General features: G+C 42.7%; 1 protein-coding gene across 2 annotated transcripts in view; it reads right to left on the bottom strand.

The window, feature by feature from the left end:
- Positions 1-2,855: 2,855 nt before the first annotated feature.
- LOC311105603 (ubiquitin-associated and SH3 domain-containing protein B-like) overlaps positions 2,856-25,103 on the bottom strand; it is a 38,772-nt gene continuing 16,524 nt past the window's right edge. Inside the window, exons 2-14 of one of the 2 annotated variants that reach the window (XM_084147797.1) lie at positions 16,833-16,886; positions 16,003-16,189; positions 15,212-15,410; positions 13,071-13,240; positions 10,816-11,024; positions 10,376-10,529; positions 8,158-8,281; positions 7,851-7,973; positions 7,640-7,732; positions 4,996-5,140; positions 4,308-4,414; positions 3,853-3,962; positions 2,856-3,634 (exon numbers count right to left, since the gene is read on the bottom strand). In XM_084147797.1, coding sequence (XP_084003923.1) covers positions 3,497-3,634; positions 3,853-3,962; positions 4,308-4,414; positions 4,996-5,140; positions 7,640-7,732; positions 7,851-7,973; positions 8,158-8,281; positions 10,376-10,529; positions 10,816-11,024; positions 13,071-13,240; positions 15,212-15,410; positions 16,003-16,189; positions 16,833-16,886 — 1,813 coding nt within the window. In that variant the 3' untranslated portion in view covers positions 2,856-3,496. The remainder of the gene's footprint in view (positions 3,635-3,852; positions 3,963-4,307; positions 4,415-4,995; positions 5,141-7,639; positions 7,733-7,850; positions 7,974-8,157; positions 8,282-10,375; positions 10,530-10,815; positions 11,025-13,070; positions 13,241-15,211; positions 15,411-16,002; positions 16,190-16,832; positions 16,887-25,103) is intronic. The other variant, XM_084147798.1, reaches the window with a different exon arrangement.

The following is a 25,103-nucleotide window of genomic DNA, read 5'->3' as shown; positions in this document are numbered from 1 at the left end:
GTGTTAGATAGAGATGACTTGCAGGAGCTTGCAGGGATTTGTAGTCTTCCATGATGTCTACTTTGATGCTAATTAGCATTTTCAAATCTGAGATTAAATAGAGCCGAATATATTGATAAAAGTCACCTTGTCCGAGAGAGATTTACATGGTTATCAAAACGTCACGCAAGGGTAAGCCTACACGAAACACAGCCCTTATTTTAAGTGTTTCTAAAAAAAAATGAATGGTGGAAAAACGATTGGAACCATTTCCCTATTTGACCGCTAGGTTTTATGGGTATTATGACACCTCCACTGTGGGGCTCTATAGCCTACCTGTCTGCATGATTACGTGTGTGGCAAGGTACGTTATCAGTGGTGCTGACAACATGCATGCATCATCATCAGGTGTGATAGGGTCACTTTTGCCTGGTAAATCAGACTGACAGCAGAGCTCCGTCTGGTTTAACCGGGCTTGGGTCGCTTAACCTGACTTAAAGGGATACTTCAGGATTTTAGCAATGAGGCTCTTTATCAACTTCCCCAGAGTCAAATGAATTTGTGGATACCATTGTTATGTCTCTGCGTGCAGTTTGAAGGAAGTTGCTAACTAGCGCTAGCGCAATTGCTAACGTTAGCGCAATGTCTGGAAGTCTATGGGTATCTAGTAGATAGCCATAGACTTCCAGTCATTACGTTTTCCCTAGTTAGCATTGGCTCACGAAACTCCCTCTAACTTCCCTCATACTGGACACAGAGACATAAAAATGGCCAAAATCCTGAAGTATCCCTTTAAAGGTCCAATGCAGCTGTTTTTATCCTAATATCATATAATATCTGGGTAACAATTACATAAGTACCTTACTGTGATTGTTTTCAATTAAAATGGTCAAAAAGAAACATAAATAATGTCTACTTACTGCCACATTTTCTAAGGATTTCTTTGTTTTTAAATAATTTCAGGCCAGGGGTATCATGTACCTATTATTTTATAGGGGGCACGAAATACGTAATTGCATTTTTCAAACACCTGAAACATATTTTCCCTGCAATCTAGAGCCATAATCATTATTCCTAATTCTATATAAAAATATGTCTATTTTTATGCATAGGTTATCTAAGCATACCTCTTTACCTGTTCAATTATATGGGGGTGGGGGTACTCTTTGCCTGGTCCAGTCAGTGTGCCCCCTCTGCAAAATACAGCTGATAGATATTTTGTATAAATAATTATGATAAAACATGGACTTAAAAATTAAATGTAGTAATTAATTTAACATCTGAAACAAAAAAGACAAATCTGAGGGGGCACGTGCTCTTGTGCCCCCTATGGCCATGACGCCTCTGCTTCAGGCTCATTTTCTCCCTAAGATAGATACTGTATGTAGTCAACTCCAAAGGTCTTACACCTACACCTAGTGGCTAAACCATATACTACGTATTGAACAAGGTGTTGAAGGAGTTCTCCATCTAACAAAAAAAAAGAAAACAATACAAAACGAAATGACCTGATTTTTTTATTTGATATGTAACTTATACATATCTGAAACAGTGATACTGTCAGTATCATATAGGGGGATTTTTTGGGGACAATTGTTTAAACAAAATAAAGAACCCACCTCAGAGATGCTCATATCTGAATATACAGGGAAGTGGCAAGTCACTATGAATACTGTATCATCTCCACCTTCAATCAGTTTGTTTTCATTTCAATCTTTTGCACATCTTAGCCCACTAGTCCTCCTAAAGAATAGCATTTTGATGAAAAACTTAAATTACTTAAATTAACGTTTATATACATTTGGAAATATAATATTTGAGAAAATAAATTAACACAATTTGACACAGACGGCTTCCTCCTCGGTTGTCAGGTTTCCAGGGTTTCCTCAACAGTGCATGTGGCTAACCTCTGATGTAGGCCTGCTTTGCTCCTCACTGACACCTTCATCACACATTTGTAATTGTACTTGCAAGTATTGCACTTGCAAGTATTGCACTTGTAAGTATTGTACTTGCATGTATCAATGGAAGAACAGCACCAGAGCATTGTTTTAGAGCCTCCTCAATAATAATGATTTGCAGAAAGATTAGATCAGATAGATTTAGATGAGGCTAAACAAAAGCATTCAAGTTGACTCATTAAACAGATAACATCTCTCTGATTTCACCACTGAGACATCAAGAGAAATCAGGTTCAATCTTAAGAGGCAATCACAACAATTTTCATGACCAAATGAAATGCACATACTGTATAAAGTCACAATGAAATCTGCACCTGAGAAAAACATGTATTTTCCTACCATGGGACAGGTCTTTTTTTATATGATATTTGAAAGAAAAGCTCTTCAATTGTTAAGTATCTGAATAAAATATAAATGGTCACAACTGGAAGACTGAAATATATTTTCTAGTGCAGTGGTCGACAACTATTCTGCCATAAGACCTTACATTATGTAAAATAAACACATACGTTCCTAACTACTGGTTATTAGACCATCCTCACCAAGACTCACCTGTGATTGTCAATAGTGCATTTTGTGCCATCGAGACTGTTTCAAACAAACCGGGTGACAAGCCACCCAGTGGAAAACATTTGGCACATGCTGTCTTAATGATGGCATTTTCTGGTTGTAAACTGGTTTTCTGGTTGTGAAGAAGTCATAAAACCAGATTTCCAACTAGTCTTGGTTACAACCACATAAAGATGTATTTTTTATGACGAGATCAAGATGTCATAGTAAATACATCATATGTTGGTTGTTATCTTGTCACATAACCTATTACAACCAGGCAAATACGTATTTTTCTGGTTACTTACGTTAACAAAACGTTTTTATACAACCAGCATACAACATGACCATAAAGTCATAAAATACATCATACTGACCACATTGCAATCAGTTTTAAGTGGATGAATAAGTCGTTGTACTTACAGTATTCAAGAGAGCATGGATTAAGTTGAGTATGTTTTTTCCCCCCAATGAGTTCAACTTTATACACACAGAAACACAGATTCCACACTGGGAAACATCTGAGAGATGACTTGCGGCTACAGTCAAGGGCTTTTGAGGATAACGTTTGCCCTCGTCAACAGTTAATCTGCAAGCGGGACAAGGAATGCAGTTGCTTTTCCAAACACAAACTATTCTGTTAGATTTTTTAGGTCAATGTTCTCAGCCTTGTGACTCCCTTCTGGCACGCAGTTGACTCGCAGTGGTGTAATATGTAATGGTCCATGTGCTTGCTGAAGCCAGCTGAGTGCTAGCCTCCACAATCAACCAGGCCCTGAGACTTAGCCCTGCCCTCTCCAACTTCACTCTCTTCTCTCTCTGCTCTCACTAACAACAATACTGTCAAATTAGAAATGTCAACAATACTGTCAAATTACAATGTGTACAGTACAGTACATCCAGGTCCAACCACCCATTGACTCTGGCAGAGTCTCTCAGTGCTGTTTGACCAGAAACTAAAGCCTCGGGATGGGAATGAGCAAGTCTGCTCTCCAGGGAAGCGGATGTCATTCCTGGAGGAGGGTCTCCCTCCAGTTGAAGCTGTGGTTGGGTCCGTGTGTGAGGGGCAGGATGGGCGGGTCCACCAGCTGCCAGACCCCTGTGTCGCCCTGCTCCTCGCAGGAACAGAAACCCAGGTAGGGGATCTACAGGGGGGAAAGAGGCTCTCATCAGCCGCAACAAAGGCAGTATGAAAGTTAAGGAGTGGGGTGGAAAGGCAGCGGGGGAGAAAGAGAGAGAGACAGACAGACAGACAGAAACACACATAGAGTTAAAGTAAGAGTGAAAGTAAGAGTGAGGGGGAAGACACAATGAGATCAAAAGAAAATATCAAACTGAGCGAGTAAAATAAACTCCAGCTGACCTTCCTGACTACTTGGATGAAGTCCTTGGAAGTCTGGGGGCTGCGGCCCTGGAGCTGTCGTGTGCAGGCCTCCAGGGAGGAAGCGTGGGCCACAATCAGTATGTTGTTTCCTACAGAGTGGGAGATGAGGAGATGAGGGAAGGGTAGAACAACATGGACCAGATTAATCCCATTGTCCATCCCACACAAGATGTTTCTGTATCACATCTGGGTTCAAAAAGTATTGGTTTTCTTTCAAATACCCTGAGCTTTGATTGAGCCTGTCTAGAGTGGAGTGGGAAATGAGCAGCGTGTGTACTTTTGGGACAACTCCGTTGATTCCATTGCGCCAGGCAAGCTCAATCAAGCACAGTTAAAGGATTTGAAAGATAAGTACTAACTGAACCCAGGACTGTTTTTTTAATACACATCCCATCCAAAGCCACAGCAGTGATTGAACCCTGCATCATAATTACCCATGTTTTGGCAGTCAGACAGAATGTCTTTGGTCACTTGGTAGCTCCGGCTCATGTACGTGTCATAGGACTCCGACACGCTAAGTTTGCTTATCGGGATGAGAGGTCTGTGGGAATAAACAGTGAGAACATGTGAGACAGAGGCATGGCTGAAAAGGCTCCGGCCCAATCCAGCAACAACCCTTAGCCCCTACCTTTACCACTTCATGTACTGTACGTCGGTCAGAAGGAATTATAGGCTTAATGGAATGTTGACCATATTATTTGTTTTTGTGCCTAGGCCCAAGGCTAAAGGGATGGGGCTAACTCTGTGTTTACACTTGGAAGCGGCATCAAGCGGTGAAACATCGGAAGCCATTCACTTTCAATGGAACGAAAGTGAGAGAAGCGGAGTGGGCGGGGGACCGTTGAGAGATACGAGCATGGGTGTGGGAGCTGAAAAGGGCAGGACTAAAGTTGGGTGAAAAAATGTTTATTCAACTCCTCGACGCGAGTGACCAATCGAATCTCACCATAGCTTCCTGGATTGGCTGACAATGGCTGTTGATACGTAGCACTACCTAGCTTGCTTGCTAGCTTGTTAGCACCCACATGAGGGTGTGGCTAGGCAAGTGCCGCTTGTATAGTGTAAATGGCCAGTAAGAGTTCAGTATGGAGGTGAACCAGGAAACAGTCTTGCCTGTATCACCTGTATGTTGTGTCAACAGTGAAGTGGGATGCTGCCAAGTCTGTGGGAGGGATCCAGGCAGGAAGGGAGCTCCCAGAGACCCACTTGGTCCACTCGAAAAGGCCTGGCTCCACTCTGATCTTCAGCTTGCCATCCTGCTGCAGACCTGCAAGGTGAGACAGAGAGGCACCTCAACAAAAGAGGAAGACTGCAGCCTCTGCTATGCACACCAGCCCTGTCCAAAAACAACCCCTAGTCCCCTAGTCCCCTAATCCCATAGGCACTTATGTAGATCTGAAAGGATTGGATTGAAACGATCGGATTGAGATAAGCAATATGGAGACAGCAGTGGCGTGTATTCATGGATACCCCCAAAAATATATATACAGTACCAGGCAAAGGTTTGGACACCTACTCATTCAAGGGTTTTTCTTAATTTTTTTACTATTTTCTACATTGTAGAATAATAGTGAAGACATCAAAACTATGAAATAACACATATGGAACCCAAAAAAGTGTTAAAGAAATCAAAATATATTTTATATTTGAGATTCTTCAAATAGCCACCCTTTGCCTTGATGACAGCTTTGCACACTCTTGGCATTCTGTTAACCAGCTTCATGAGGTAGTCACCTGGAATGCATTTCAATGAACATGTGTGCTTTCATAAAAGTTAATTTGTGGAATTTCTTTCCTTCTTAATGCATTTGAGCCAATCAGTTGTGTTGTGACAAGGTAGGGGGGGGTATACAGAAGATAGCCCTATTTGGTAAAAGACCAAGTCCATATTATGGCAAGAACAGCTCAAATAAGCAAAGAGAAACGACAGTCCATCATTACTTTAAGAAATGAAGGTCAGTCAATACGGAACATTTCAAGAACTTTGAAAGTTTCTTCAAGTGCAGTCGCAAAAACCATCAAGCGCTATGATGAAACTGGCTCTCATGAGGAACACCACAGGAATGGAAGACCCAGAGTTACCTCTGCTGCAGAGGATAAGTTCATTAGAGTTACCAGCCTCAGAAATTGCAGCCCAAATAAATGCTTCACAGAGTTCAAGTCACAGACACATCTCAACATCAACTGTTCAGAGGGGACAGTGTGAATCAGGCCTTCATGGTCGAATTGCTGCAAAGAAACCACTACTAAAGGACACCAATAATAAGAAGAGACCTGCTTGGGCCAAGAAACACGAGCAATGGACATTAGACTGGTGGAAATGTGTCCTTTGGTCTGGAGTCCAAATTTGAGATTTTTGGTTCCAGCCGCCGTGTCTTTGTGAGACGCGGTGTGGGTGAACGTATGATCTCCGCATGCATAGTTCCCACCGTAAAGCATGGAGGACGAGGTGTTATGGTGTGGGGGTGCTTTGCTGGTGACACTGTCTGTGATTTATTTAGAATTCAAGGCACACTTAACCAGCATGGCTACCATAGCACTCTGCAGCGATACGCCATCCCATCTGGTTTGGGCTTAGTGGGACTATTATTTGTTTTTCAACAGAACAATGACCCAACACACCTCCAGGCTGTGTAAGGGCTATTTGACCAAGAAGGAGAGTGATGGAGTGCTGCATCAGATGACCTGGCCTCCACAATCCCCCAACCTCAACCCAATTGAGATTGTTTGGGATGAGTCGGACCGCAGAGTGAAGGAAAAAAATCTGCCAACAAGTGCTCAACATATGTGGGAACTCCTTCAAGACTGTTGTAAAAGCATTCCAAGTGAAGCTGGTTGAGAGAATGCCAAGAGTGCGCAAAGCTGTCATCAAGGCAAAGGGTGGCTATTTGAAGAATATAAAATATATTTTGATTTGTTTAACACTTTTTTTGGTTACTACATAATTCCATGTGTTATTTCATAGTTTTGATGTAACAATAAAGAAAAACCCTTGAATGAGTAGGTGTGTCCAAACTTTTGACTGGTACTGTATATAAACATTTACTAAGAAATAAAGAAAAATCTTTAATCTCTCTGTGTTTCATAATTTTCCTTCAATTCGCAAGAGGCTGAATGTATCTCACCAGAGAAAGCACAGAGCGAGTGAAACAGCGCCCTTCTGTCTCTGTATGTGTAGGCCATCTATCTGATGCTGTCAGGTCAAAAAGAGTATGATATTGTTGCCGCCCGTAGCATTGAATGCAACGGAAGCCAGCAAGCATTTGGCCTCCCTGGACAGTACCAGAACACATTATATGCTCTCAACTATGGTTATTGACAACATTTCAACCACTAAAGGGGAAATCCACAGTTGAAACAATAACAAAGCGTCCTCTCTGCCACTGTTTCGGGATGGGGCTGGAGAAATGTAACCATTTTCAAATTCATAGACAGAGCTATGGATGCAAGAACTGACCATCCATGATATCAAATGATAGTTTTAACCATGTTTGTAGGCTATACAGTGTATGTTTACATTTACTTTGTTTACAAACATTGGAGTAAAAAAACTATATTTTGGTTCTGATGGGGTTACGACAGTTGCTAAGCTCATTAAGCATTTATAAATTAGATTGTTCACATATAATTCATTTATAAGCCCCAAAATGGATGTTGCAACTGCATGTTGCCCTTTAAAGTCTTCATCAGGTGTTAGAGAGGATTATGGATATGGTTCTTTATCCTAAGTAGGATTTGTGGTGGCAAGTAGCTACATGCTGGTTACCTTTGAGGATGTTCTGAGCAGTCTGGACACAGCGCAGAGAAGGCGAACAGTACACAAAGTCGATCACTGTGTTGCTCTCCATCAACGCCTCACCTAAAACACAGACAGACAGACAGACAGGGGAATAGATTGTTATCACGCTGTAATGAAACATGAGATATGGAATTGGTCAGATAACATAGCCTCCTACTAGGTGTTGACAACCACATACCCACTATTCGTGCTTGTGAGGAACCAAACACAGTGATGGGGGTGTCCATGTCGTAATCTCGGTGTCCTCCACTCCACATGGGCAGGCTGACTGGCATGTTCAGGTTAGTGCGCACATATCTACCTGAAGAATAGCACACCACACCCCAGCACACTGCTGTTATGGTTTCAAAACCTACAAACAATACTGCTCTTTTATCTATCCAATCAAAACATCAGATTCATCCAACTCAAAACTTATGACTTCTTTGAAAGCACACTTGCTTTTAGGATTGCACCTCCAGTACCATTGGTCTGACTCTGCTCACCTTTGGAATCAGAGCACAGAGAAAGCCAGTGTTTCCCAAACACCACATCCATTCGTTCACCGTGCCGACAGACAAACAGGGTCCGCTTGGGCAGCCGAGAGTGATTGCTGCTGACCCGAAGCACCTAAGGAACAATGCAGTGAATTGGGGCATCAAATCCATAACATTTCCCAACATTTTCGAGAATTGATCAGTACACCAGAAAAACAGCTTTGCTATTGAAGCAAGGTTATTATAGTTTTTTGTTTTTATTTCTATTAGTTTTAATGATCTGTTCGTTTTTATTTCGTTATACTGTAGTTGTATACAAATATTTATATTTTGTTTTTATATTATTTAGTTTCAGTTTTAGTGTTAGGGACATAAAGCATGCATGGGAGGCTAAGAGCCATTGGTGTTGTATAGTGTTTTGGGGATGTCATTTCTTGCAACTGGGGGGCAGTAATACATAAGGTGATGGGTCAGGTTAGGTTAGGTTTAAATTATAAAGTCAATCTCAATGTGACTTGTATTTAAAAGGAATAGCGCAAAAACTGGTGCAAAAAATGTGGTGGAGGGAAACTCTCATCTACAGTGGGGAGAACAAGTATTTGATACACTGCTGATTTTGCAGGTTTTCCTACTTACAAAGCATGTAGAGGTCTGTAATTTTTTATCATAGGTACACTTCAACTGTGAGAGACGGAATCTAAAACAAAAATCCAGAAAATCACATTGTATGATTTTTAAGTAATTAATTTGCATTTTATTGCATGACATAAGTATTTGATCACCTACCAACCAGTAAGAATTCCGGCTCTCACAGACCTGTTAGTTTTTCTTTAAGAAGCCCTCCTGTTCTCCACTCATTACCTGTATTAACTGCACCTGTTTGAACTCGTTACCTGTATAAAAGACACCTGTCCACACACTCAATCAAACAGACTCCAACCTCTCCACAATGGCCAAGACCAGAGAGCTGTGTAAGGACATCAGGGATAAAATTGTAGACCTGCACAAGGCTGGGATGGGCTACAGGACAATAGGCAAGCAGCTTGGTGCGAAGGCAATAACTGTTGGCGCAATTATTAGAAAATGGAAGAAGTTCAAGATGACGGTCAATCACCCTCGGTCTGGGGCTCCATGCAAGATCTCACCTCGTGGGGCATCAATGATCATGAGGAAGGTGAGGGATCAGCCCAGAACTATACGGCAGGACCTGGTCAATGACCTGAAGAGAGCTGGGACCACAGTCTCAAAGAAAACCATTAGTAACACACTACGCCGTCATGGACTAAAATCCTGCAGCGCACGCAAGGTCCCCCTGCTCAAGTCAGCGCATGTCCAGGCCCGTCTGAAGTTTGCCAATGACCATCTGGATGATCCAGAGGAGGAATGGGAGAAGGTCATGTGGTCTGATGAGACAAAAATATAGCTTTTTGGTCTAAACTCCACTCGCCGTGTTTGGAGGAAGAAGAAAGATGAATACAACCCTAAGAACACCATCTCAACCGTGAAGCATGGAGGTGGAAACATCATCCTTTGGGGATGCTTTTCTGCAAAGGGGACAGGACGACTGCACCGTATTGAGGGGAGGATGGATGGGGCCATGTATCGCGAGATCTTGGCCATTAACCTCCTTCCCTCAGTAAGAGCATTGAAGATGGGTCATGGCTGGGTCTTCCAGCATGACAACGACCCGAAACACACAGCCAGGTCAACTAAGGAGTGGCTCCGTAAGAAGCATCTCAAGGTCCTGGAGTGGCCTAGCCAGTCTCCAGACCTGAACCCAATAGAAAATATTTTACAAACTAATACTGAACATAATTCATGATGGTTTTTAGTTTATTTTAGTTCGTTTTGGTGTCAAAGATAATAGTTTCAGTATTGTTTTAGTTTTTCAAACCTGTTTATTAATAATTTTATTTAAGTTTACTAAATTATTTTTTCATGATTCGTTTTCGTTTACTATAATAACATTGAATTGAAGTCATTCTTCAAGAAGAAGAATAACTATTTTTCATAATCAGGATTAAACGCTAGGCACTAGTTATCCTGATCAGGATTAAACGCTAGGCACTAGTTATCCTGATCAGGATTAAACGCTAGGCACTAGTTATCCTGATCAGGATTAAACGCTAGGCACTAGTTATCCTGATCAGGAAAAGCTCCTGGCCCTAAAAATCACAAATGTATGGTTCAGTTAAAGAGACTTCCTTCTGTCCTTTGGAAAAAGTACCAGTACCTGCATGGGATGACAGATGAGGCTCAAGGTGGGTGTGTCCCCAGGACTTGTGTTGTCGAGACGACGGCTATCCAGCAGCCCATCAAATAGGCCCCTTTCCCTTCTCCCTTTGTCTGAGGGGGCAGAGCAACTGAAGAAGGAGTGTGATCTGCACAGGGTAGAGGACAAGAGTTAACACACATACTCACTCCTACTCATTCATCACTACTGACTACTGAGCAGAACTCTCCACGCTCTTCTACAGTGTTCTAGCCCTGGGTGCGGGTCAATTCCATTTCAATTAAGTCAATTCAAGATGCAAACAGTTCCTTCTGGATTGACTGAATTGAAATGGAATTGACCCCAGCCCCCATGTTCAGGACCCAGGGCTGTAAGTAAGAAGCTGGTGAAAGTAATACATTCTCAAACTGGCACAGCACATTCTGAGAGCTCACCTGTGGAAGACCCAGGTGTCACACTCGTCTGCCCGGCTGACGTAGTTCTCAGGCAATAGGCCGGACAGCCCCGTGGCCAGGGAGGACCCGTAAACCCAGCCCTCGCTCGTGTTGTTCTGCTCCAAGGGAGACATGAAGACAAAGTCGCCCGGGACCAGCTCCAGCTCGTCCTCATTCTGAGGGGCGTATGGATACATAACGCGCAGCGTCTGCAACAGAGGGAGGGAAGAACACAGCTTGAGTAAACCCACGCCTTATCTAGCACCAGAATACAGTACAATGAAAGGCTATACAGTGAGGGAAAAAAGTATTTGATCCCCTGCTGATTTTGTACATTTGCCCACTGACAAAGACATGATCAGTCTATAATAATATGCCATTTAGCAGACGCTTTTATCCAAAGCAACTTACAGTCATGTGTGCATACATTGTTACGTATGGGTGGTCCCGGGGATCGAACCCACTACCCTGGCGTTACAAGCGCCATGCTCTACCAATTGAGCTACAGAGGACCACCCATAATTTGAATGGTAGGTTTATTTGAACAGTGAGAGACAGAATAACAACAACAAAATCCAGAAAAACGCATATCAAAAATGTTATATACATTGATTTGCATTTTAATGAGGGAAATAAGTATTTGACCCCTCTGCAAAACATTACTTAGTACTTGGTGGCAAAACCCTTGTTGGCAATCACAGAGGTCAGACGTTTCTTGTATTTGGCCACCAGATTTGCACACATCTCAGGAGGGATTTTGTCCCACTCCTCTTTGCAGATCTTCTCCAAGTCATTAAGGTTTCGAGGCTGACGTTTGGCAACTCAAACCTTCAGCTCCCTCCACAGATTTTCTATGGGATTAAGGTCTGGACACTGGCTAGGCCACTCCAGGACCTTAATGTGCTCCTTCTTGAGCCACTCCTTTGTTGCCTTGGCCGTGTGTTTTGGGTCATTGTCATGCTGGAATACCCATCCACTACCCATTTTCAATGCCTGGCTGAGGGAAGGAGGTTCTCACCCAAGATTTGACGGTACATGGCCCCGTCCATCGTCCCTTTGATGTGGTGAAGTTGTCCTGTCCCCTTAGTAGAAAAACACCCCCAAAGCATAAGGTTTCCACCTCCATGTTTGACGGTGGGGATGGTGTTCTTGGGGTCATAGGCAGCATTCCTCCTCCACCAAACACGGCGAGTTGAGTTGATGCCAAATACACTTTCACCCAGTTCTCCTCTGAATCATTCAGATGTTCATTGGCAAACTTCAGACGGCCCTGTATATCTGCTTTCTTGAGCAGGGGGACCTTGCGGGCGCTGCAGGATTTCAGTCCTTCACGGCATAGTGAGTTACCAATTGTTTTCTTGGTGACTATGGTCCCAGCTGCCTTGAGATCATTGACAATATCCTCCCGTGTAGTTCTGGGCTGATTCCTCACCGTTCTCATGATCATTGCAGCTCCACGAGGTGAGATCTTGCATGGAGCCCCAGGCCGAGAGAGATTGACAGTTATTTTGTGTTTCTTCCATTTGCGAATAATCGCACCAACTGTTGTCACCTTCTCACCAAGCTGCTTGGCGATGGTCTTGTAGCCCATTCCAGCCTTGTGTAGGTCTACAATCTTGTCCCTGAAATCCTTGGATAGCTCTTTGGTCTTGGCCATGGTGGAGAGTTTGGAATCTGATTGATTGATTGCTTCTGTGGACAGGTGTCTTTTATACAGGTAACAAACTGAGATTAGGAGCGCTCCTAATCTCAGCTCGTTACCTGTATAAAAGACACCTGGGAGCCAGAAATCTTTCTGATTGAGAGGGGGTCAAATACTTATTTCCCTCATTAAAATGCAAATCAATTTATAACATTTTTGACATGCGTTTTTCTGGATTTTTTTGTTGTTATTCTGTCTCTCACTGTTCAAATAAACCTACCATTAAAATTATAGACTGATCATTTTTTTGTCAGTGGGCAAACGTACAAAATCAGCAGGGGATCAAATACTTTTTTCCCTTATTGTAGGTCTAAATGGGCAAGCTCGTAAAGGGTCACTCTGTGATATTTACAGCCGTTTCTAAATTAATTATACTGTATATTCCCACTGATTGTTGAAGAATATCACTTATTATAAATGTCTCATGAGCTTGTCTTGTAGAAGGTACAAGGTCCATGTCATGGTGTTGATTAGTAGAAAGTACAATAGTAGTATTGGATGTGAAATGAAGGTGTACAGGGTTTGCGTCAGATAACAAAGTGGTTATTATTACCTCATGATTGGCAAACCGAATGTCTCGGGAGAAAAGGACAGCCAGCCAATCACAGCCTAGCTTCACCTCGATTCCCTTGGCCAGTTTTTCCAGGGAGGTCAGGTGATTGGTGGGGAAGTGGTAGGCTAACGTCACATGGAGCTGCTTCTTATGGGGCTCTAAATGGACATCTGAGACAGAGAGAGGAGGAACGATTGAATAAAGGTAAAGAATATGAAGAAAGTCATTTCTGTGGGGCAAACTACTACGGAGGGAATCTAGCACAGCAAATCATAGAACTACAAATATCTACAGTGGAGCAAAATGGCCCAATATTTTCCAAACAATCTTTTTTGACGTGTTATAATCCACCATGCACAATTTGAAATGAAGCTCCAAACTGCCGGTGCCTTACGGTGAGGATAATCTCTTTAGGATATAGTATTACAGTCAGGGCCTGCGCCAGAACTAATCAGTTGGATGGGCATTTGATTTCTATAGGCGGGCCGTTTATTTTCAAGGGCACCTCCTGTGTGCTTGCGCAGGCACAAATGTTGTTAATGGGTGTTATGATAAAGACCATACACTCTTAGAAAAAAGGTGCTATCTACCCTTTCCACAGAGGGTTCTACATGGAACCCAAAAGGGTTCTACCCTTTGGAACCCTTTTTTCTAAGAGTGTAGGCAGCTCATGAGTTTCAAGTTTGAGGAAGCTTACAATTTATCCTACCATTTCTACCTATCTGCGTGTCATGGAACTATAGGCCAATGCAGCAGTAGGCCTATACCTTCCATCATCAACTTAGTAAAATACATAGGCCTAAAGCCGACACAAATATAAACAGTAGAAAATATCCTGATGAAAATTCAGGTTCTTTCAATCACATTCATATCTCTACTCCACCTGTCTGCCTCCCTTTCTATATGTCTTGACTTGAGCTATCACTAGTGAAGTGCAACATTGTATCAACTCAGCAGATTGGCGTGCTCAGTCGCGCGCTCCCCCTCAACGATATCAGGACAGAGAAACCACACACAGGCTCATTGCTCACATGGAGCACTCCGAACAAAAGACAATGAAAAAATGGACAAAACTCCTAAATGATGGTTATGAAATAAACCAAAACTTGTTTCTCACAAGTGTAGCAGGTTGTGAACTATGCAAATAACGTTTCCACCCCGGGAATGAAAACGGTAAATTACTGTAATACATGCATTAACAGAAATGTATGTAACCAAATGACGGGGATTAACGCTACATTTACTAGGCCTACTGGTTATATATGTAATGTTGAATTGATCAAAAATAAACAATCAAAGGGCAAACAATTCACACAATGAAACAATGACTGTGAAATAATTGGCGGGAGGCAGCTGAGAACATTCTGGAGAGCTGAGTGCATGCATTCTGGAGACGCCCATATCTTCGCCACACAATTTACTTTAGGGGAAGCCAGCATCCGAACAGTGCACCGTGCACCCGCCAATTTTCCTTCTAATTTGCAAGTGGCTGAAACCAGAGATATATAATGACGAGATGCCAATGTTTCCGCCCTAACAATGCGAGTCGTTGTCCCAAAGGCGGGAAAACAGGCGACAAGTTTAGGTCTACATATTATACCCATAGAAACGCCATGGGTTTATTCAGGACAGATTTTCGCCGCTTCCTCTGCTGAAACTAGCGAGCGAAACAGCGCCCCTCTGTCTTACTATATGTAGCCCATGTATATAATGCTGTCTGGCCAGAAAGATTATGACATGCCGTACTCCTTTTGTCCAGACAGCATCAGATACATGGTCTACATATACGGAGACAGAGGGGCGCTGTTTCACTCACTCTGATGCTTCATCTAAGATTGATGCATCTTTCTGTCTTTGCGCATCTCAGTCAAATAAATGATCAATATTTCAATATTTTTGGGGGACGGGCTAAGAGGTACGGTAGGGTGGGCCAGGCCCCCTAGGGCCCACCAATAACGCCGGCACTGATTACAGTAATCCCTTACCAGCCTAAAATATGTCATTTTCTGACCAAATCGTGTGGAGAGATAGAAAGGCAATTTAAAAAATACAATGTGTGCATGCTTGTGTGTGTGCGTGCGACTGGTGTGCTTGCCTGCGTGGGTGTGTGTCCATGTGTCACAGGCAGAGAGAGTCCCTACCTGCTTTCCTGGCAGCCTCGGAAGCAAAGTCAGCAGCAAACTGCTTGAGGACCTCTGCGATCTGCTCCTCAACGAAGAGGCCTATGAAGTTAAAAGAGGTGTAGAGCTCCAGGGGTAGGGGGCTAGGGAAACGACCCCTCCATTGGCCCACTGTGGCCTGCAGGGCCTCCAACAGGGCGTCCACCTTGTTGTCTGCACACTGGGGGACAGGGTAGAGTCTGAGTACCACACAAACACTGAGACTTACACAGATTAGTCCTAGTAAGGGACTTAGAAGTCTGCTGAATGGTGAATCGCCATTAAAAGCACATTTTAGTCCAGGACTAGGCTTAATCTGTGTCTGGGAAACTGGCCCTTACTAGACAGATGTTACAGTCTCTTGACCTCAATGGGACTTCCTGGATAAATACACACTAAGAAAAAAGGGTTCCAAAAGGGTTCTTCGGCAGTCCCCATAGGAGAACCCTTTTTGGTTACAGGTAGAACTATTTTGGGTTCCATGTAGAACCCTCTGTGTAAAGGGTTCTACATGGAACTCAAAAGGGTTCTACCTGGAACCAAAAAGGGTTTTTCAAAGGGTTCTCCTATCGGGACAACCAAAGAACACCTTTAGGTTCTAGATAGCACCTTTTTTTCTAAGAGTGTAGGTTCAATTAAAATGTTAAAACAATGTGTCATACGTCAATGTTAAGTAACATAATTATAATACTTAATGGTGAGCTGAATTAGAGGGAGGAGCATTCATGTGTTGATGTATGAGCTTGAGGCGTGTAATTTCCCCCTGGGCTCACCATGAAGAACTGGCAGAGCGTGATGTGGGGGAAGATGTTGTGGGCCTTGTTCTTGCCACAGGTGACACGGGACTGCTGCCAGAAGTGATGGAGCTGATTCTGCAGGGGTCCGCTGGGGCGCAGGTACAGGACATACTCTCTGGGCAATGGGTCATCCAGGAAGGGGTCATCCACATGGGAGAACAGCCTGAGGAAGAGCAGGAGAAGAAGAAGAGGAGGAGGCGGCTTATCAATGACTGAGGTAGAAGATGAGTAACAATTAAGTACCTTACAATTAAAATGGTCAAAAATAAACAAAAAATAGCTTCTTAGCAAAGAGCCATTTCTCAAGGGGAGGGGAAACTGAAAAACTAGCTGTTATTGGCAAAGAGGTTTAAAACTCTCTTTCTATTGGTCTATTAACTAATTTACCACCTGGTGATGTCACCAGGAAGGCCAAAACTCCATCCAAAACGCCAAAAGTCCATCACATAGCTCTTACACTAAAAGGGCATAATTTTCATAATTTCACAGTATTATTCCAACCTCATATTGTGGAAATATACATAAAACACTGGAAAATCTAGTTATTGAGTGGACTAGGTCTTTAAAGAATTGTATTCATTCACACCTGGCTAAATAGTAAGAGTACACACATAGGCAGTACAGCAGAGGGCAGCATAACTCTTACCATAACATTATCACAGTTCATTTTATATTTACATTTACATCATTTAGCAGACGCTCTTATCCAGAGTGACTTACAGTTAGTGAGTGCATACATTTTCATACATGGGTTATCTCAGGGAGTGTGTGTTTGTATACTTGTGCATGTGTATGTTAGAACTCACCAGTCACATGCTGCCTGTACACTCCTGTCTCCTGTTGATACTAGTGCCTTCAATCTGCAAAGACAGAAAACAGTGGTTGTTACAATGCTTACTTTTGAAGGTTTTATTTCCAATGCTCGTATACAGTTTCCTTATTTGCATGCACTTATGGTATATTGTGACATTGTTACTAAGATATTATTTAAGAAATGTTTTATGGTATAGCCTACTTATAGTGCATTGAATCTCACTTCTCTTTAAAGCCAATCTGAGAGGCACAAAGTCAGAGTTCACCATCTCTGTTCCCTATTTGTCTAAGATAAGTGACAGAGGCAACGTCCCAAATGGCACTCTGTTGCCTATTGGGCCCCCGTCAAAAGTAGTGCACAATATGGGGAAAAGGGTGCCATTTGGGAGGCACAGAGTCACACAGTGGTAGTAAGTACTACTGAGGTAGAGTTCATACACTGTATCTTTAGTCATGTGGAGTATGGTTTAGCAGGAGTAGCACAGCCTTCATTATAAACAGTGGAGCCTGATACAGTGGACAGTTATGCTAAGCTAATCATACAGTTTTAATAAGACACTCCAGAGGAAAGTGTGGAGGAGATTCCTCGATACAGAGTGTGAATAAAACACAAAGGTGTGAAGTGAACAACCCACCACACGTAATTTCCACTCAGGCATTTCAAATGTCAAAATCAATTCAATCAATTCATCCATGAAAATAGACACACATGCTCAGTCACTCTCCAAAATGGCAGACTGCACAGTATGTGACCAAATGACTACCTCTACTACTGCGTTGTGAGACAGCTTCCTAAATCCAGCAACACCTGGAGGCCTGGTTAGCAAGCAGTGGAGGGAGCATGCTGATTACATTATTCTCATTAGGCCCTCAGAATCTAATTAGAGACTGCTCAAGGGAAGGGAAAAAATGTGGAAACTGCTAATGCAATTTTCCATTCTGGAGACAATAGTCTCCATGGCATCCGCAGCAGTGGAGAACAAGAGAGGACCTAGTACCGAGACCTGGGTGACACCAGTAGTGAGACCATGTGGTGCAGAGACCCTCTCCAATGTAAATGTAAAAGTACATTGCTGACTAACTGGAGGTATGCAGAGCGTCTCAGGGCACTGCTCTAGGTCTGGTTTGGACGGGGCATGGCTAGCATCTTGGCTCACTTAAAACCAAATATAATATTGCTCCAGTTCAGCTCACCTCTGTACCCGCACACAGGTCGACGCAATAGTGTCAAAAGGGTATGGGAGAGCAAATACAGTGCATTCGGAAAGTATTCAGACCCCTTCCCCTTTTCCACATTTTGTTACGTTACAGCCTTATTCTAAAATTTATTAAATAAAAATGTTTCCTCATCAATCTACACAAAATACCCCATAATGACAATGCGAAAACAGGTTTTTAGATATATATATTTTTTACAGAAATACCTTATTTACATAAGTATTCAAATTGAGCTCAGGTGCATCCTGTTTCCATTGATCATCCTTGAGATGTTTCTACAACTTGATTGGAGTCCACCTGTGGTAAATTCAATTGATTGGACATGATTTGGAAAGGCACACACCTGTCTATATAAGGTCCCACAGTTGACAGTACATGTCAGAGCAAAAACCAAGCCATTAGGTCGAAGGAATTGTTAGTATAGCTCAAAGACAGGATTGAGTCGAGGCACAGATCTGGGGAAGGGTACCAAAACATTTCTGCAGCATTGAAGTTCCCCAAGAACACAGTGGCCTCCATTATTCTTAAATGGAAGAAATTTGGAACCACCAAGACTCTTCCTAGAGCTGGCCACCCAGCCAAACTGAGCAATCGGGGGAGAAGAGCCTTGGTCAGGGAGGTGACCAAGAACCCGATGGTCACTCTAACAGAGCTCCAGAGTTCCTCTGTGGAGATGGGAGAACCTTCCAGAAGGACAACCATCTCTGCGGCACTCCAACAATTAGGCCTTTATGGTAGAGTGGCCAGACAGAAGCCACTCCTCAGTAAAAGGCACATGACAGCCTGCTTGGAGTTTTCCAAAAGGCACCTAAAAGACTCTCAGACCATGAGAAACAAGATTCTCTGGTCTGATGAAACCAAGATGGAACTCTTTGGCCTGAATGCCAAGCATCAGGTCTGGAAGAAACCTGGCACCATCCCTACAGTGAAGCATGGTGGTGGCAGCAACATGCTGTGGGGATGTTTTTCAGCTGCAGGGACTGGGAGGCTAGTCAGGATCGAGGGAAAGATGAAAAGCAAAGTACAGAGAGATCCTTGATGAAAACCTGCTCTAGAGCGCTCAGGACCTCAGACTGGGGCGAAGGTTCACCTTCCAACAGAACCATGACCTTAAGCACACAGCCAAGACAACGCAGGAGTGGCTTCGGGTCAAGTCTCTGAATGTCCTTGAGAGGCCCAGCCAGAGCCCGGACTTGAACCCGATCAAACATCTCTGGAGAGACCTGAAAGTAGCTGTGCAGCGACGCTCCCCATCCAACCTGACAGAGCTTGAGAGGATCTGCAGAGAAGAATGGGAGAAACTACCCAAATACAGGTGTGCTGATATTCTAGCGTCAAACCCAAGAAGACTTGAGGCTGTAATTGCTGCCAAAGGTGCTTCAACAAAGTACTGAGTAAAGGGTCTGAATACTTATGTAAATGTCATATTTCATTTATTTATTTTTAATACATTTGCAAACATTTCTAAAAACCTGTTTTTGCTTTGTCATTATGGGGTATTGTGTGTAGATTGATGAGGGAAAAAAACAATTTAATCAATTTTAGAATAAGGCTGTAACGTAACCAAATGTGGAAAAAGTCAAGCGGTCTGAATACTTTCCGAATGCACTGTAGGAACAACAAACACTCTACCATCACACAGTAAAAGCTCAATGTGTGCATGTGTCTCTTCAATATTTCATCATACTCCACGCAACAGAGGTAGAGTGTCTGAGAGATGTGTTGCCTTGAATTCTTCCCCTGCATCACTTTCCCGAGCAGAAGCCCCTAGGGAACCCCCAAGTGCCAGGTCATCTGGAAGAACGACATCACAGCTGAAAATGGAGATTGTTCAGATGTAATCTACAAACAGCAACTTGAGTCAATAACCACCACTCTGTGCTTCCGCTGAGGATCCCACACAGTCCCTGATTGCTCGTTCCTCCTTCTCTTCAACCTCAATATCTGCCATTGTTTTATTCATCTTGCCTATCAACAGAATTCCCACTCAAGTGGGATAGTTTACTACTTGTACTTCTTTAAACTCTATGGGATCGGTGTCCCGTATATGGGATGGTTGAGCTAACGTGCGCTAATGTGATTATCATGACTGTTGTAAGTAACAGCAAACCTTCCAGGACATAGACATTATATGGGCAGAAAGCTTAAATTATCTAATCATCTAACTACACTGTCCAATTTACAGTAGCTATTACAGTGAAAAAATTCAGAGCTATTGTTTGAGGAGAGTGCACAACAACAAAAAACGTATCACGGCAACTGGTTTGTTACATTCACCTCTGAAGGTAAATAATGTACTTACATTCAGTAATCTTGCTCTGATTTGTCATCCTAAGGGTCCCAGAGATAACATCCAGCATAGTTTTGTTTGATAAAATCAATTTTAAATTCAAATGTAGGAACTGGGTTCTACAGTTTGAACCCCTGCTGTCTCTGGCTCCACACCCACCCCGCCCAGCCATCTAGATGTGTGAAAGTTAGTGTATAAGCTAATGAGCCATCATGTATGACATTCCTGGGAGTGTGTAAATGTACATTTTGTATTACCATATCATTTTTATATGTTCTCTGTAGTCATGTACTTGAAAATGTATCAATTGACCAATTCAGCACATTTGGGCAGACTTGATACAAAATAGTCCAGTATTGCAATGCTTCACTGGATCAATCTGAAACTTTGCGCACACACTGCTGCCTAAATTGCGCCTAAACTGCAATATTATATTGTGGCCTTTCTCTTGCATTTCAAAAAAATTATAGAAAACACATGTTTTTTTGTTTGTATTATCTTTTACCAGATCTAATGTGTTATATTCTCCTACATGAATTTCACATTTCCACAAACTTCAAAGTGTTTCCTTTCAAATGGTATCAAGAATATGCATATCCTTGCTTCAGGTCCTGAGCTACAGGCAGTTAGATTTGGGTATGTCATTTTTGTCGAACATTGAAAAAAAAGGTCAGATCCTTAAGAGGTTAAAGTAACTGTCCAGTGGAAATCTCTGTTATTCTGTTAACTCATACCCAAATAATTTTGTTGACTTATCCTATAATCGTATTTGTGGCCAAAGCATAAATAAATAAATACATTTTTATTTTTAAATATCTCAAACATGAATCTCAAACAGACCGTTTCAAATGTCATCCTTCTGAGGCGGATGAGCTGGCTAATCAGCAGTCTAATCGCATTAATATTTTTAAGGCCCATATACGCCCACACCATTCCAACACAGAAAAGCTGCTTTTTAACATGCTTAATTAAGACATTTTCACTCATATTATATAATTAATTATAGGTCATATTTCATAGAAATCTGGAAACACTGGACAGTTATTTTAAAGGAGGCTATAATTGCCAGATCAACTGGGTGTCCTGCCACAAAATTGGCTTTAGCCCAAGCTAAAACTGAGTTAGACTGAGCTAAAACCTGGGCATTAGTTTAGGTAGATAATGCTAGTCTTCAGGTCTAAGGAGCGGTTACTCCTTAAACCTGAAGTGAGTGTGTTTCCACACCACCTCTGCTACGTCTGTGTATATGACAAGCCCTGTCCCAGAGTGGAAGCTAAATGTGGCCTACAGTATGTACCAAGTGTGAATCACAGAGGTATAGCGATCTGATCACTGTAACTGAAATATGTTAGGTGCATAACACAATTATACATACAAAAGCCACAGTATGAGTTAATTTACATTCAGCTCAAAATAGTTCCGACCTCAATGGAAAAACAGCCAGCTGCTTTTGACTTGTGGCTTGCGCTCTGTTCTAGAGATCCCCTGTGAACCTCACAGGCCTCAGTCCAACCTCCTGAAACAGGTAGCGAGAGCATTCTCCCTGTCAGGCTGTCTATGGGCTGCGCTGAAGTGAAACCCCAAAGGGTATCACAGTGCTTCCCCATCCACACTTCATATGCTTCTGACAGGAAAAGCCTCAGAAGTACATCAGCTGAGGACAATGTGGTCGGTCTTTCTCAGAGCTGAACGAGGTATAAAATAAAGAGAGAAACAGTGTGACTGCTAGATCACTGCCACATGTGAACACATCATAGCCAAAGTTGACAGAGACACTGAGAGCCAGCAACAGCAGGGCTGTAGGATGAGAACTACCTCAAGTATTCACATGGTGTAAGACACTGACTCTTAAGTGACCCTAACTGCTCTTTTTTCTGGTCCCTGAATTCATTTGAATTCAATTCAACTTTATTTGTCCCTAGGGCTATTACAATTAATGAAGTTCCCAGAATAGACCTTTGATTGAGCAGTAAAGTCGTTTTTACCAGGGCTGGGATCGATTTAGAAACGGAATTCAAAGGAATTTCATTATGACTGAGCTCCTGTATTTGAATTGTATTTTAAGAGTTATTAGACTAATAGTGTTGTGTGTCTGTAGCATGGAAGAGCTCAGCTTCATCCTGAGGTATTCATTTACACTATTACCCCACACACCCATGTCTTGCGCTCAGTTTCCCAACCTATCACATCTGTCCAGCAACAACATGACATCAACCATCCCACACGTCCATGTGCACTTGTAATCGACTACATTTTGCTCTGTGAGTTTGGGTGCAAGGGAGCTGAAAGGCTTGGATCCAGTTGGATCCAGTTTCTTCCAGAGCTGATTAAGTACAGATCCTGTACAACATTCTGTTTTGCGAGCTAATCAAATTTGAGTCCAATCTCTCTAGGAACATTTCAAAACACACGATGTTGTCTGCAACTGATCAAAGTATGGGGGAAATCAACGTAGAAGACCGTCCGTGAGAGCCTTCTCACCAAACTCCAAGTTACCACTCTCTAGGAGTCTACAGATCATATATACTAACTATCACTTGTGTAAAAACAATGTCTCGTGACAGCCTTAACATTTAGTCGCTGATTTGGTTGTGGGTGCAATAATAACTGTTAAAATAGCACTTAAATACATCCTCTACTACAGTGTATGGAGCGACATTGGCAGTCCGCTTGTCTCAGTCCATGGTTTATGATCTGTTCTAGTGTATTTCTATACACATGGAAACCCACACACAGTACTAGGGCTGGGAATTATAGTGATTCTCACGTATCTATATGTATTATGATTCATTACTGTGATTTCATTGCGATTTGATGTTCCAAACATATTGTTCACCATATGTCTGCTGCAGAAGGACAAGAGAGGGCTATGAGAAAACACGTTTTGATCAGTCATGGAAATAAAAGTGCTGAAAACAGAGTTTGGTGCAGGTAGAGCCAACTAGCACAAAAATAATAATGTCAAAGGGAATGCAATACGATATATCATCAAAAATAATATCCCGATATGTAAATGTAGCGATTTTTTAACGCCCACTACGTTATGAAAGTGAGAGTTTCCAACCAGAGAGTGAGCTTCTCAAGACAGGAAGAGGAACAGACGAGCCTCTAAGCAGGACGCCCCCACAATCAGCTCACTCATGTATGTATTGTATAGTACACCGAGTGTATGTGTGTGTCTGTGTGTGTGTGCATGTGCGTGCGTGTGAGTGTTTTTGAGGTGCACAAAAAAACGAATACCTCCTTATGTAGCACTGTAGATAGCATTACGTTACTCCTTCTGACAAACACAATGAATGACTGCCCACATAATGGGGCAGAAAAACAAGTACACATGGAGACAATGACTAATATTGTCCAAAGGTTATGGAGAATAATTAACTGTGAAGCCGAGGAAACCATGGGTTAGTTAGTCACCCTTTAAGCTGAACTTCAGTCACTTAATTTCCACATGTGTTGAAAGACTGAATCATAAGGAGGTGTTGTGAAGACCACGAGATGAACAAGGAGACAATCAAATGTCAAGGTGATCAGGCCAGGCTGAGATAGCAATAGCAATATAGGGCAATAAGGCCGGGTTTCAACCCAAGGCGCGTTAAAGTCGGGCAGCACACTAGACAGCGACAATACGCCTTTTAAAGGTAACTAATGTTTGAGCCGACATTTCCAGTGTTTACCATGAATGCGATCTCCGCGAACGTCGGGGAAATTACCTTTAAAAGGTGTATTGTCAGCTGTCTAGTGTGCTGCTCTATAACGCGCCTTGAATTGAATTGTGGCCTAAATCAATGAAAGGAGGAGGGGAAGGATGTATTTCTTAAATATTCGAACAGGGCCCTTGTTTCATTCCAAAGTGACAATGTGCACTAAAGCCTTCCAATGTAATATTTACAGCTCAGAACAGTACTGTGTATGATTATTCCCCCTGGCTTCCTCTCCTCCCAGTCTACTCTTGGCCAACCAGGGCAGCAAACAGACAGTGTGATGTCACATGACACATGACTCACCAGAAAGGAAAAAAGCCACAAATGCAGACACTTCGTGGAACGGCCAAGCCTTAAGTGCCTGAGATATTTCTGATCTCTCTCTCTCTGGCACTTATCTGTTTTCAAAAGGGTGACACGCTGATCATTACTGCACTATAAAATCGAAAACTGTATCGCTGGAAATGGGTAAACTAATGAGAATGGAGGTTAAGGTAATATTTCTTATTGCCTGTCAGTATCAGACAGACGAGTGAACTCTGAGAAAAATGTGTGAAAAAGTGCTTTACTTTATAACACTGGCTATCTCTGTGGGGATGATCGGAGTAATGGGAAGGCTCCACACTTCAGCTCTGCCAGCCCATTCAAAGTTGACTGTATGCTAGAAAAGTTCATTTTTTATTTTTATATTCAATGGCCCCTCCTCACTGTCTGACAACAGTTGTGCCCCATCACCTCCACCCACCCAGTCACACACACACACACACCACCCATCACCCATTCACAAGAAATGTCTCCCCAGGACATCCCATACCATTTCAACACCAGATGACCACCACCCACACAGACACACTCTTACCCCTCCCACCTCAGCTCTGTGGGGGAAATTCCATGTCTCTGGCCCCTGCATCCGGACAGTTCCTGTTTACAAACCTGCCAGAGACCTTGAGGCCCTGTCACACTGAGGCTAAGCCACTGACCACCAGAGCATGACCAGAGCACAAAACCTTGGGCTGCACCCTCTCTCTCTCTCTCTCTCTCTCTCTGTCTCT

The sequence above is a fragment of the Coregonus lavaretus genome, assembly GCF_964263955.1.
Source record: "Coregonus lavaretus genome assembly, chromosome: 30".
Lineage (NCBI taxonomy): Eukaryota > Metazoa > Chordata > Actinopteri > Salmoniformes > Salmonidae > Coregonus > Coregonus lavaretus.
This window is presented reverse-complemented; position numbering and strand designations above follow the sequence as displayed.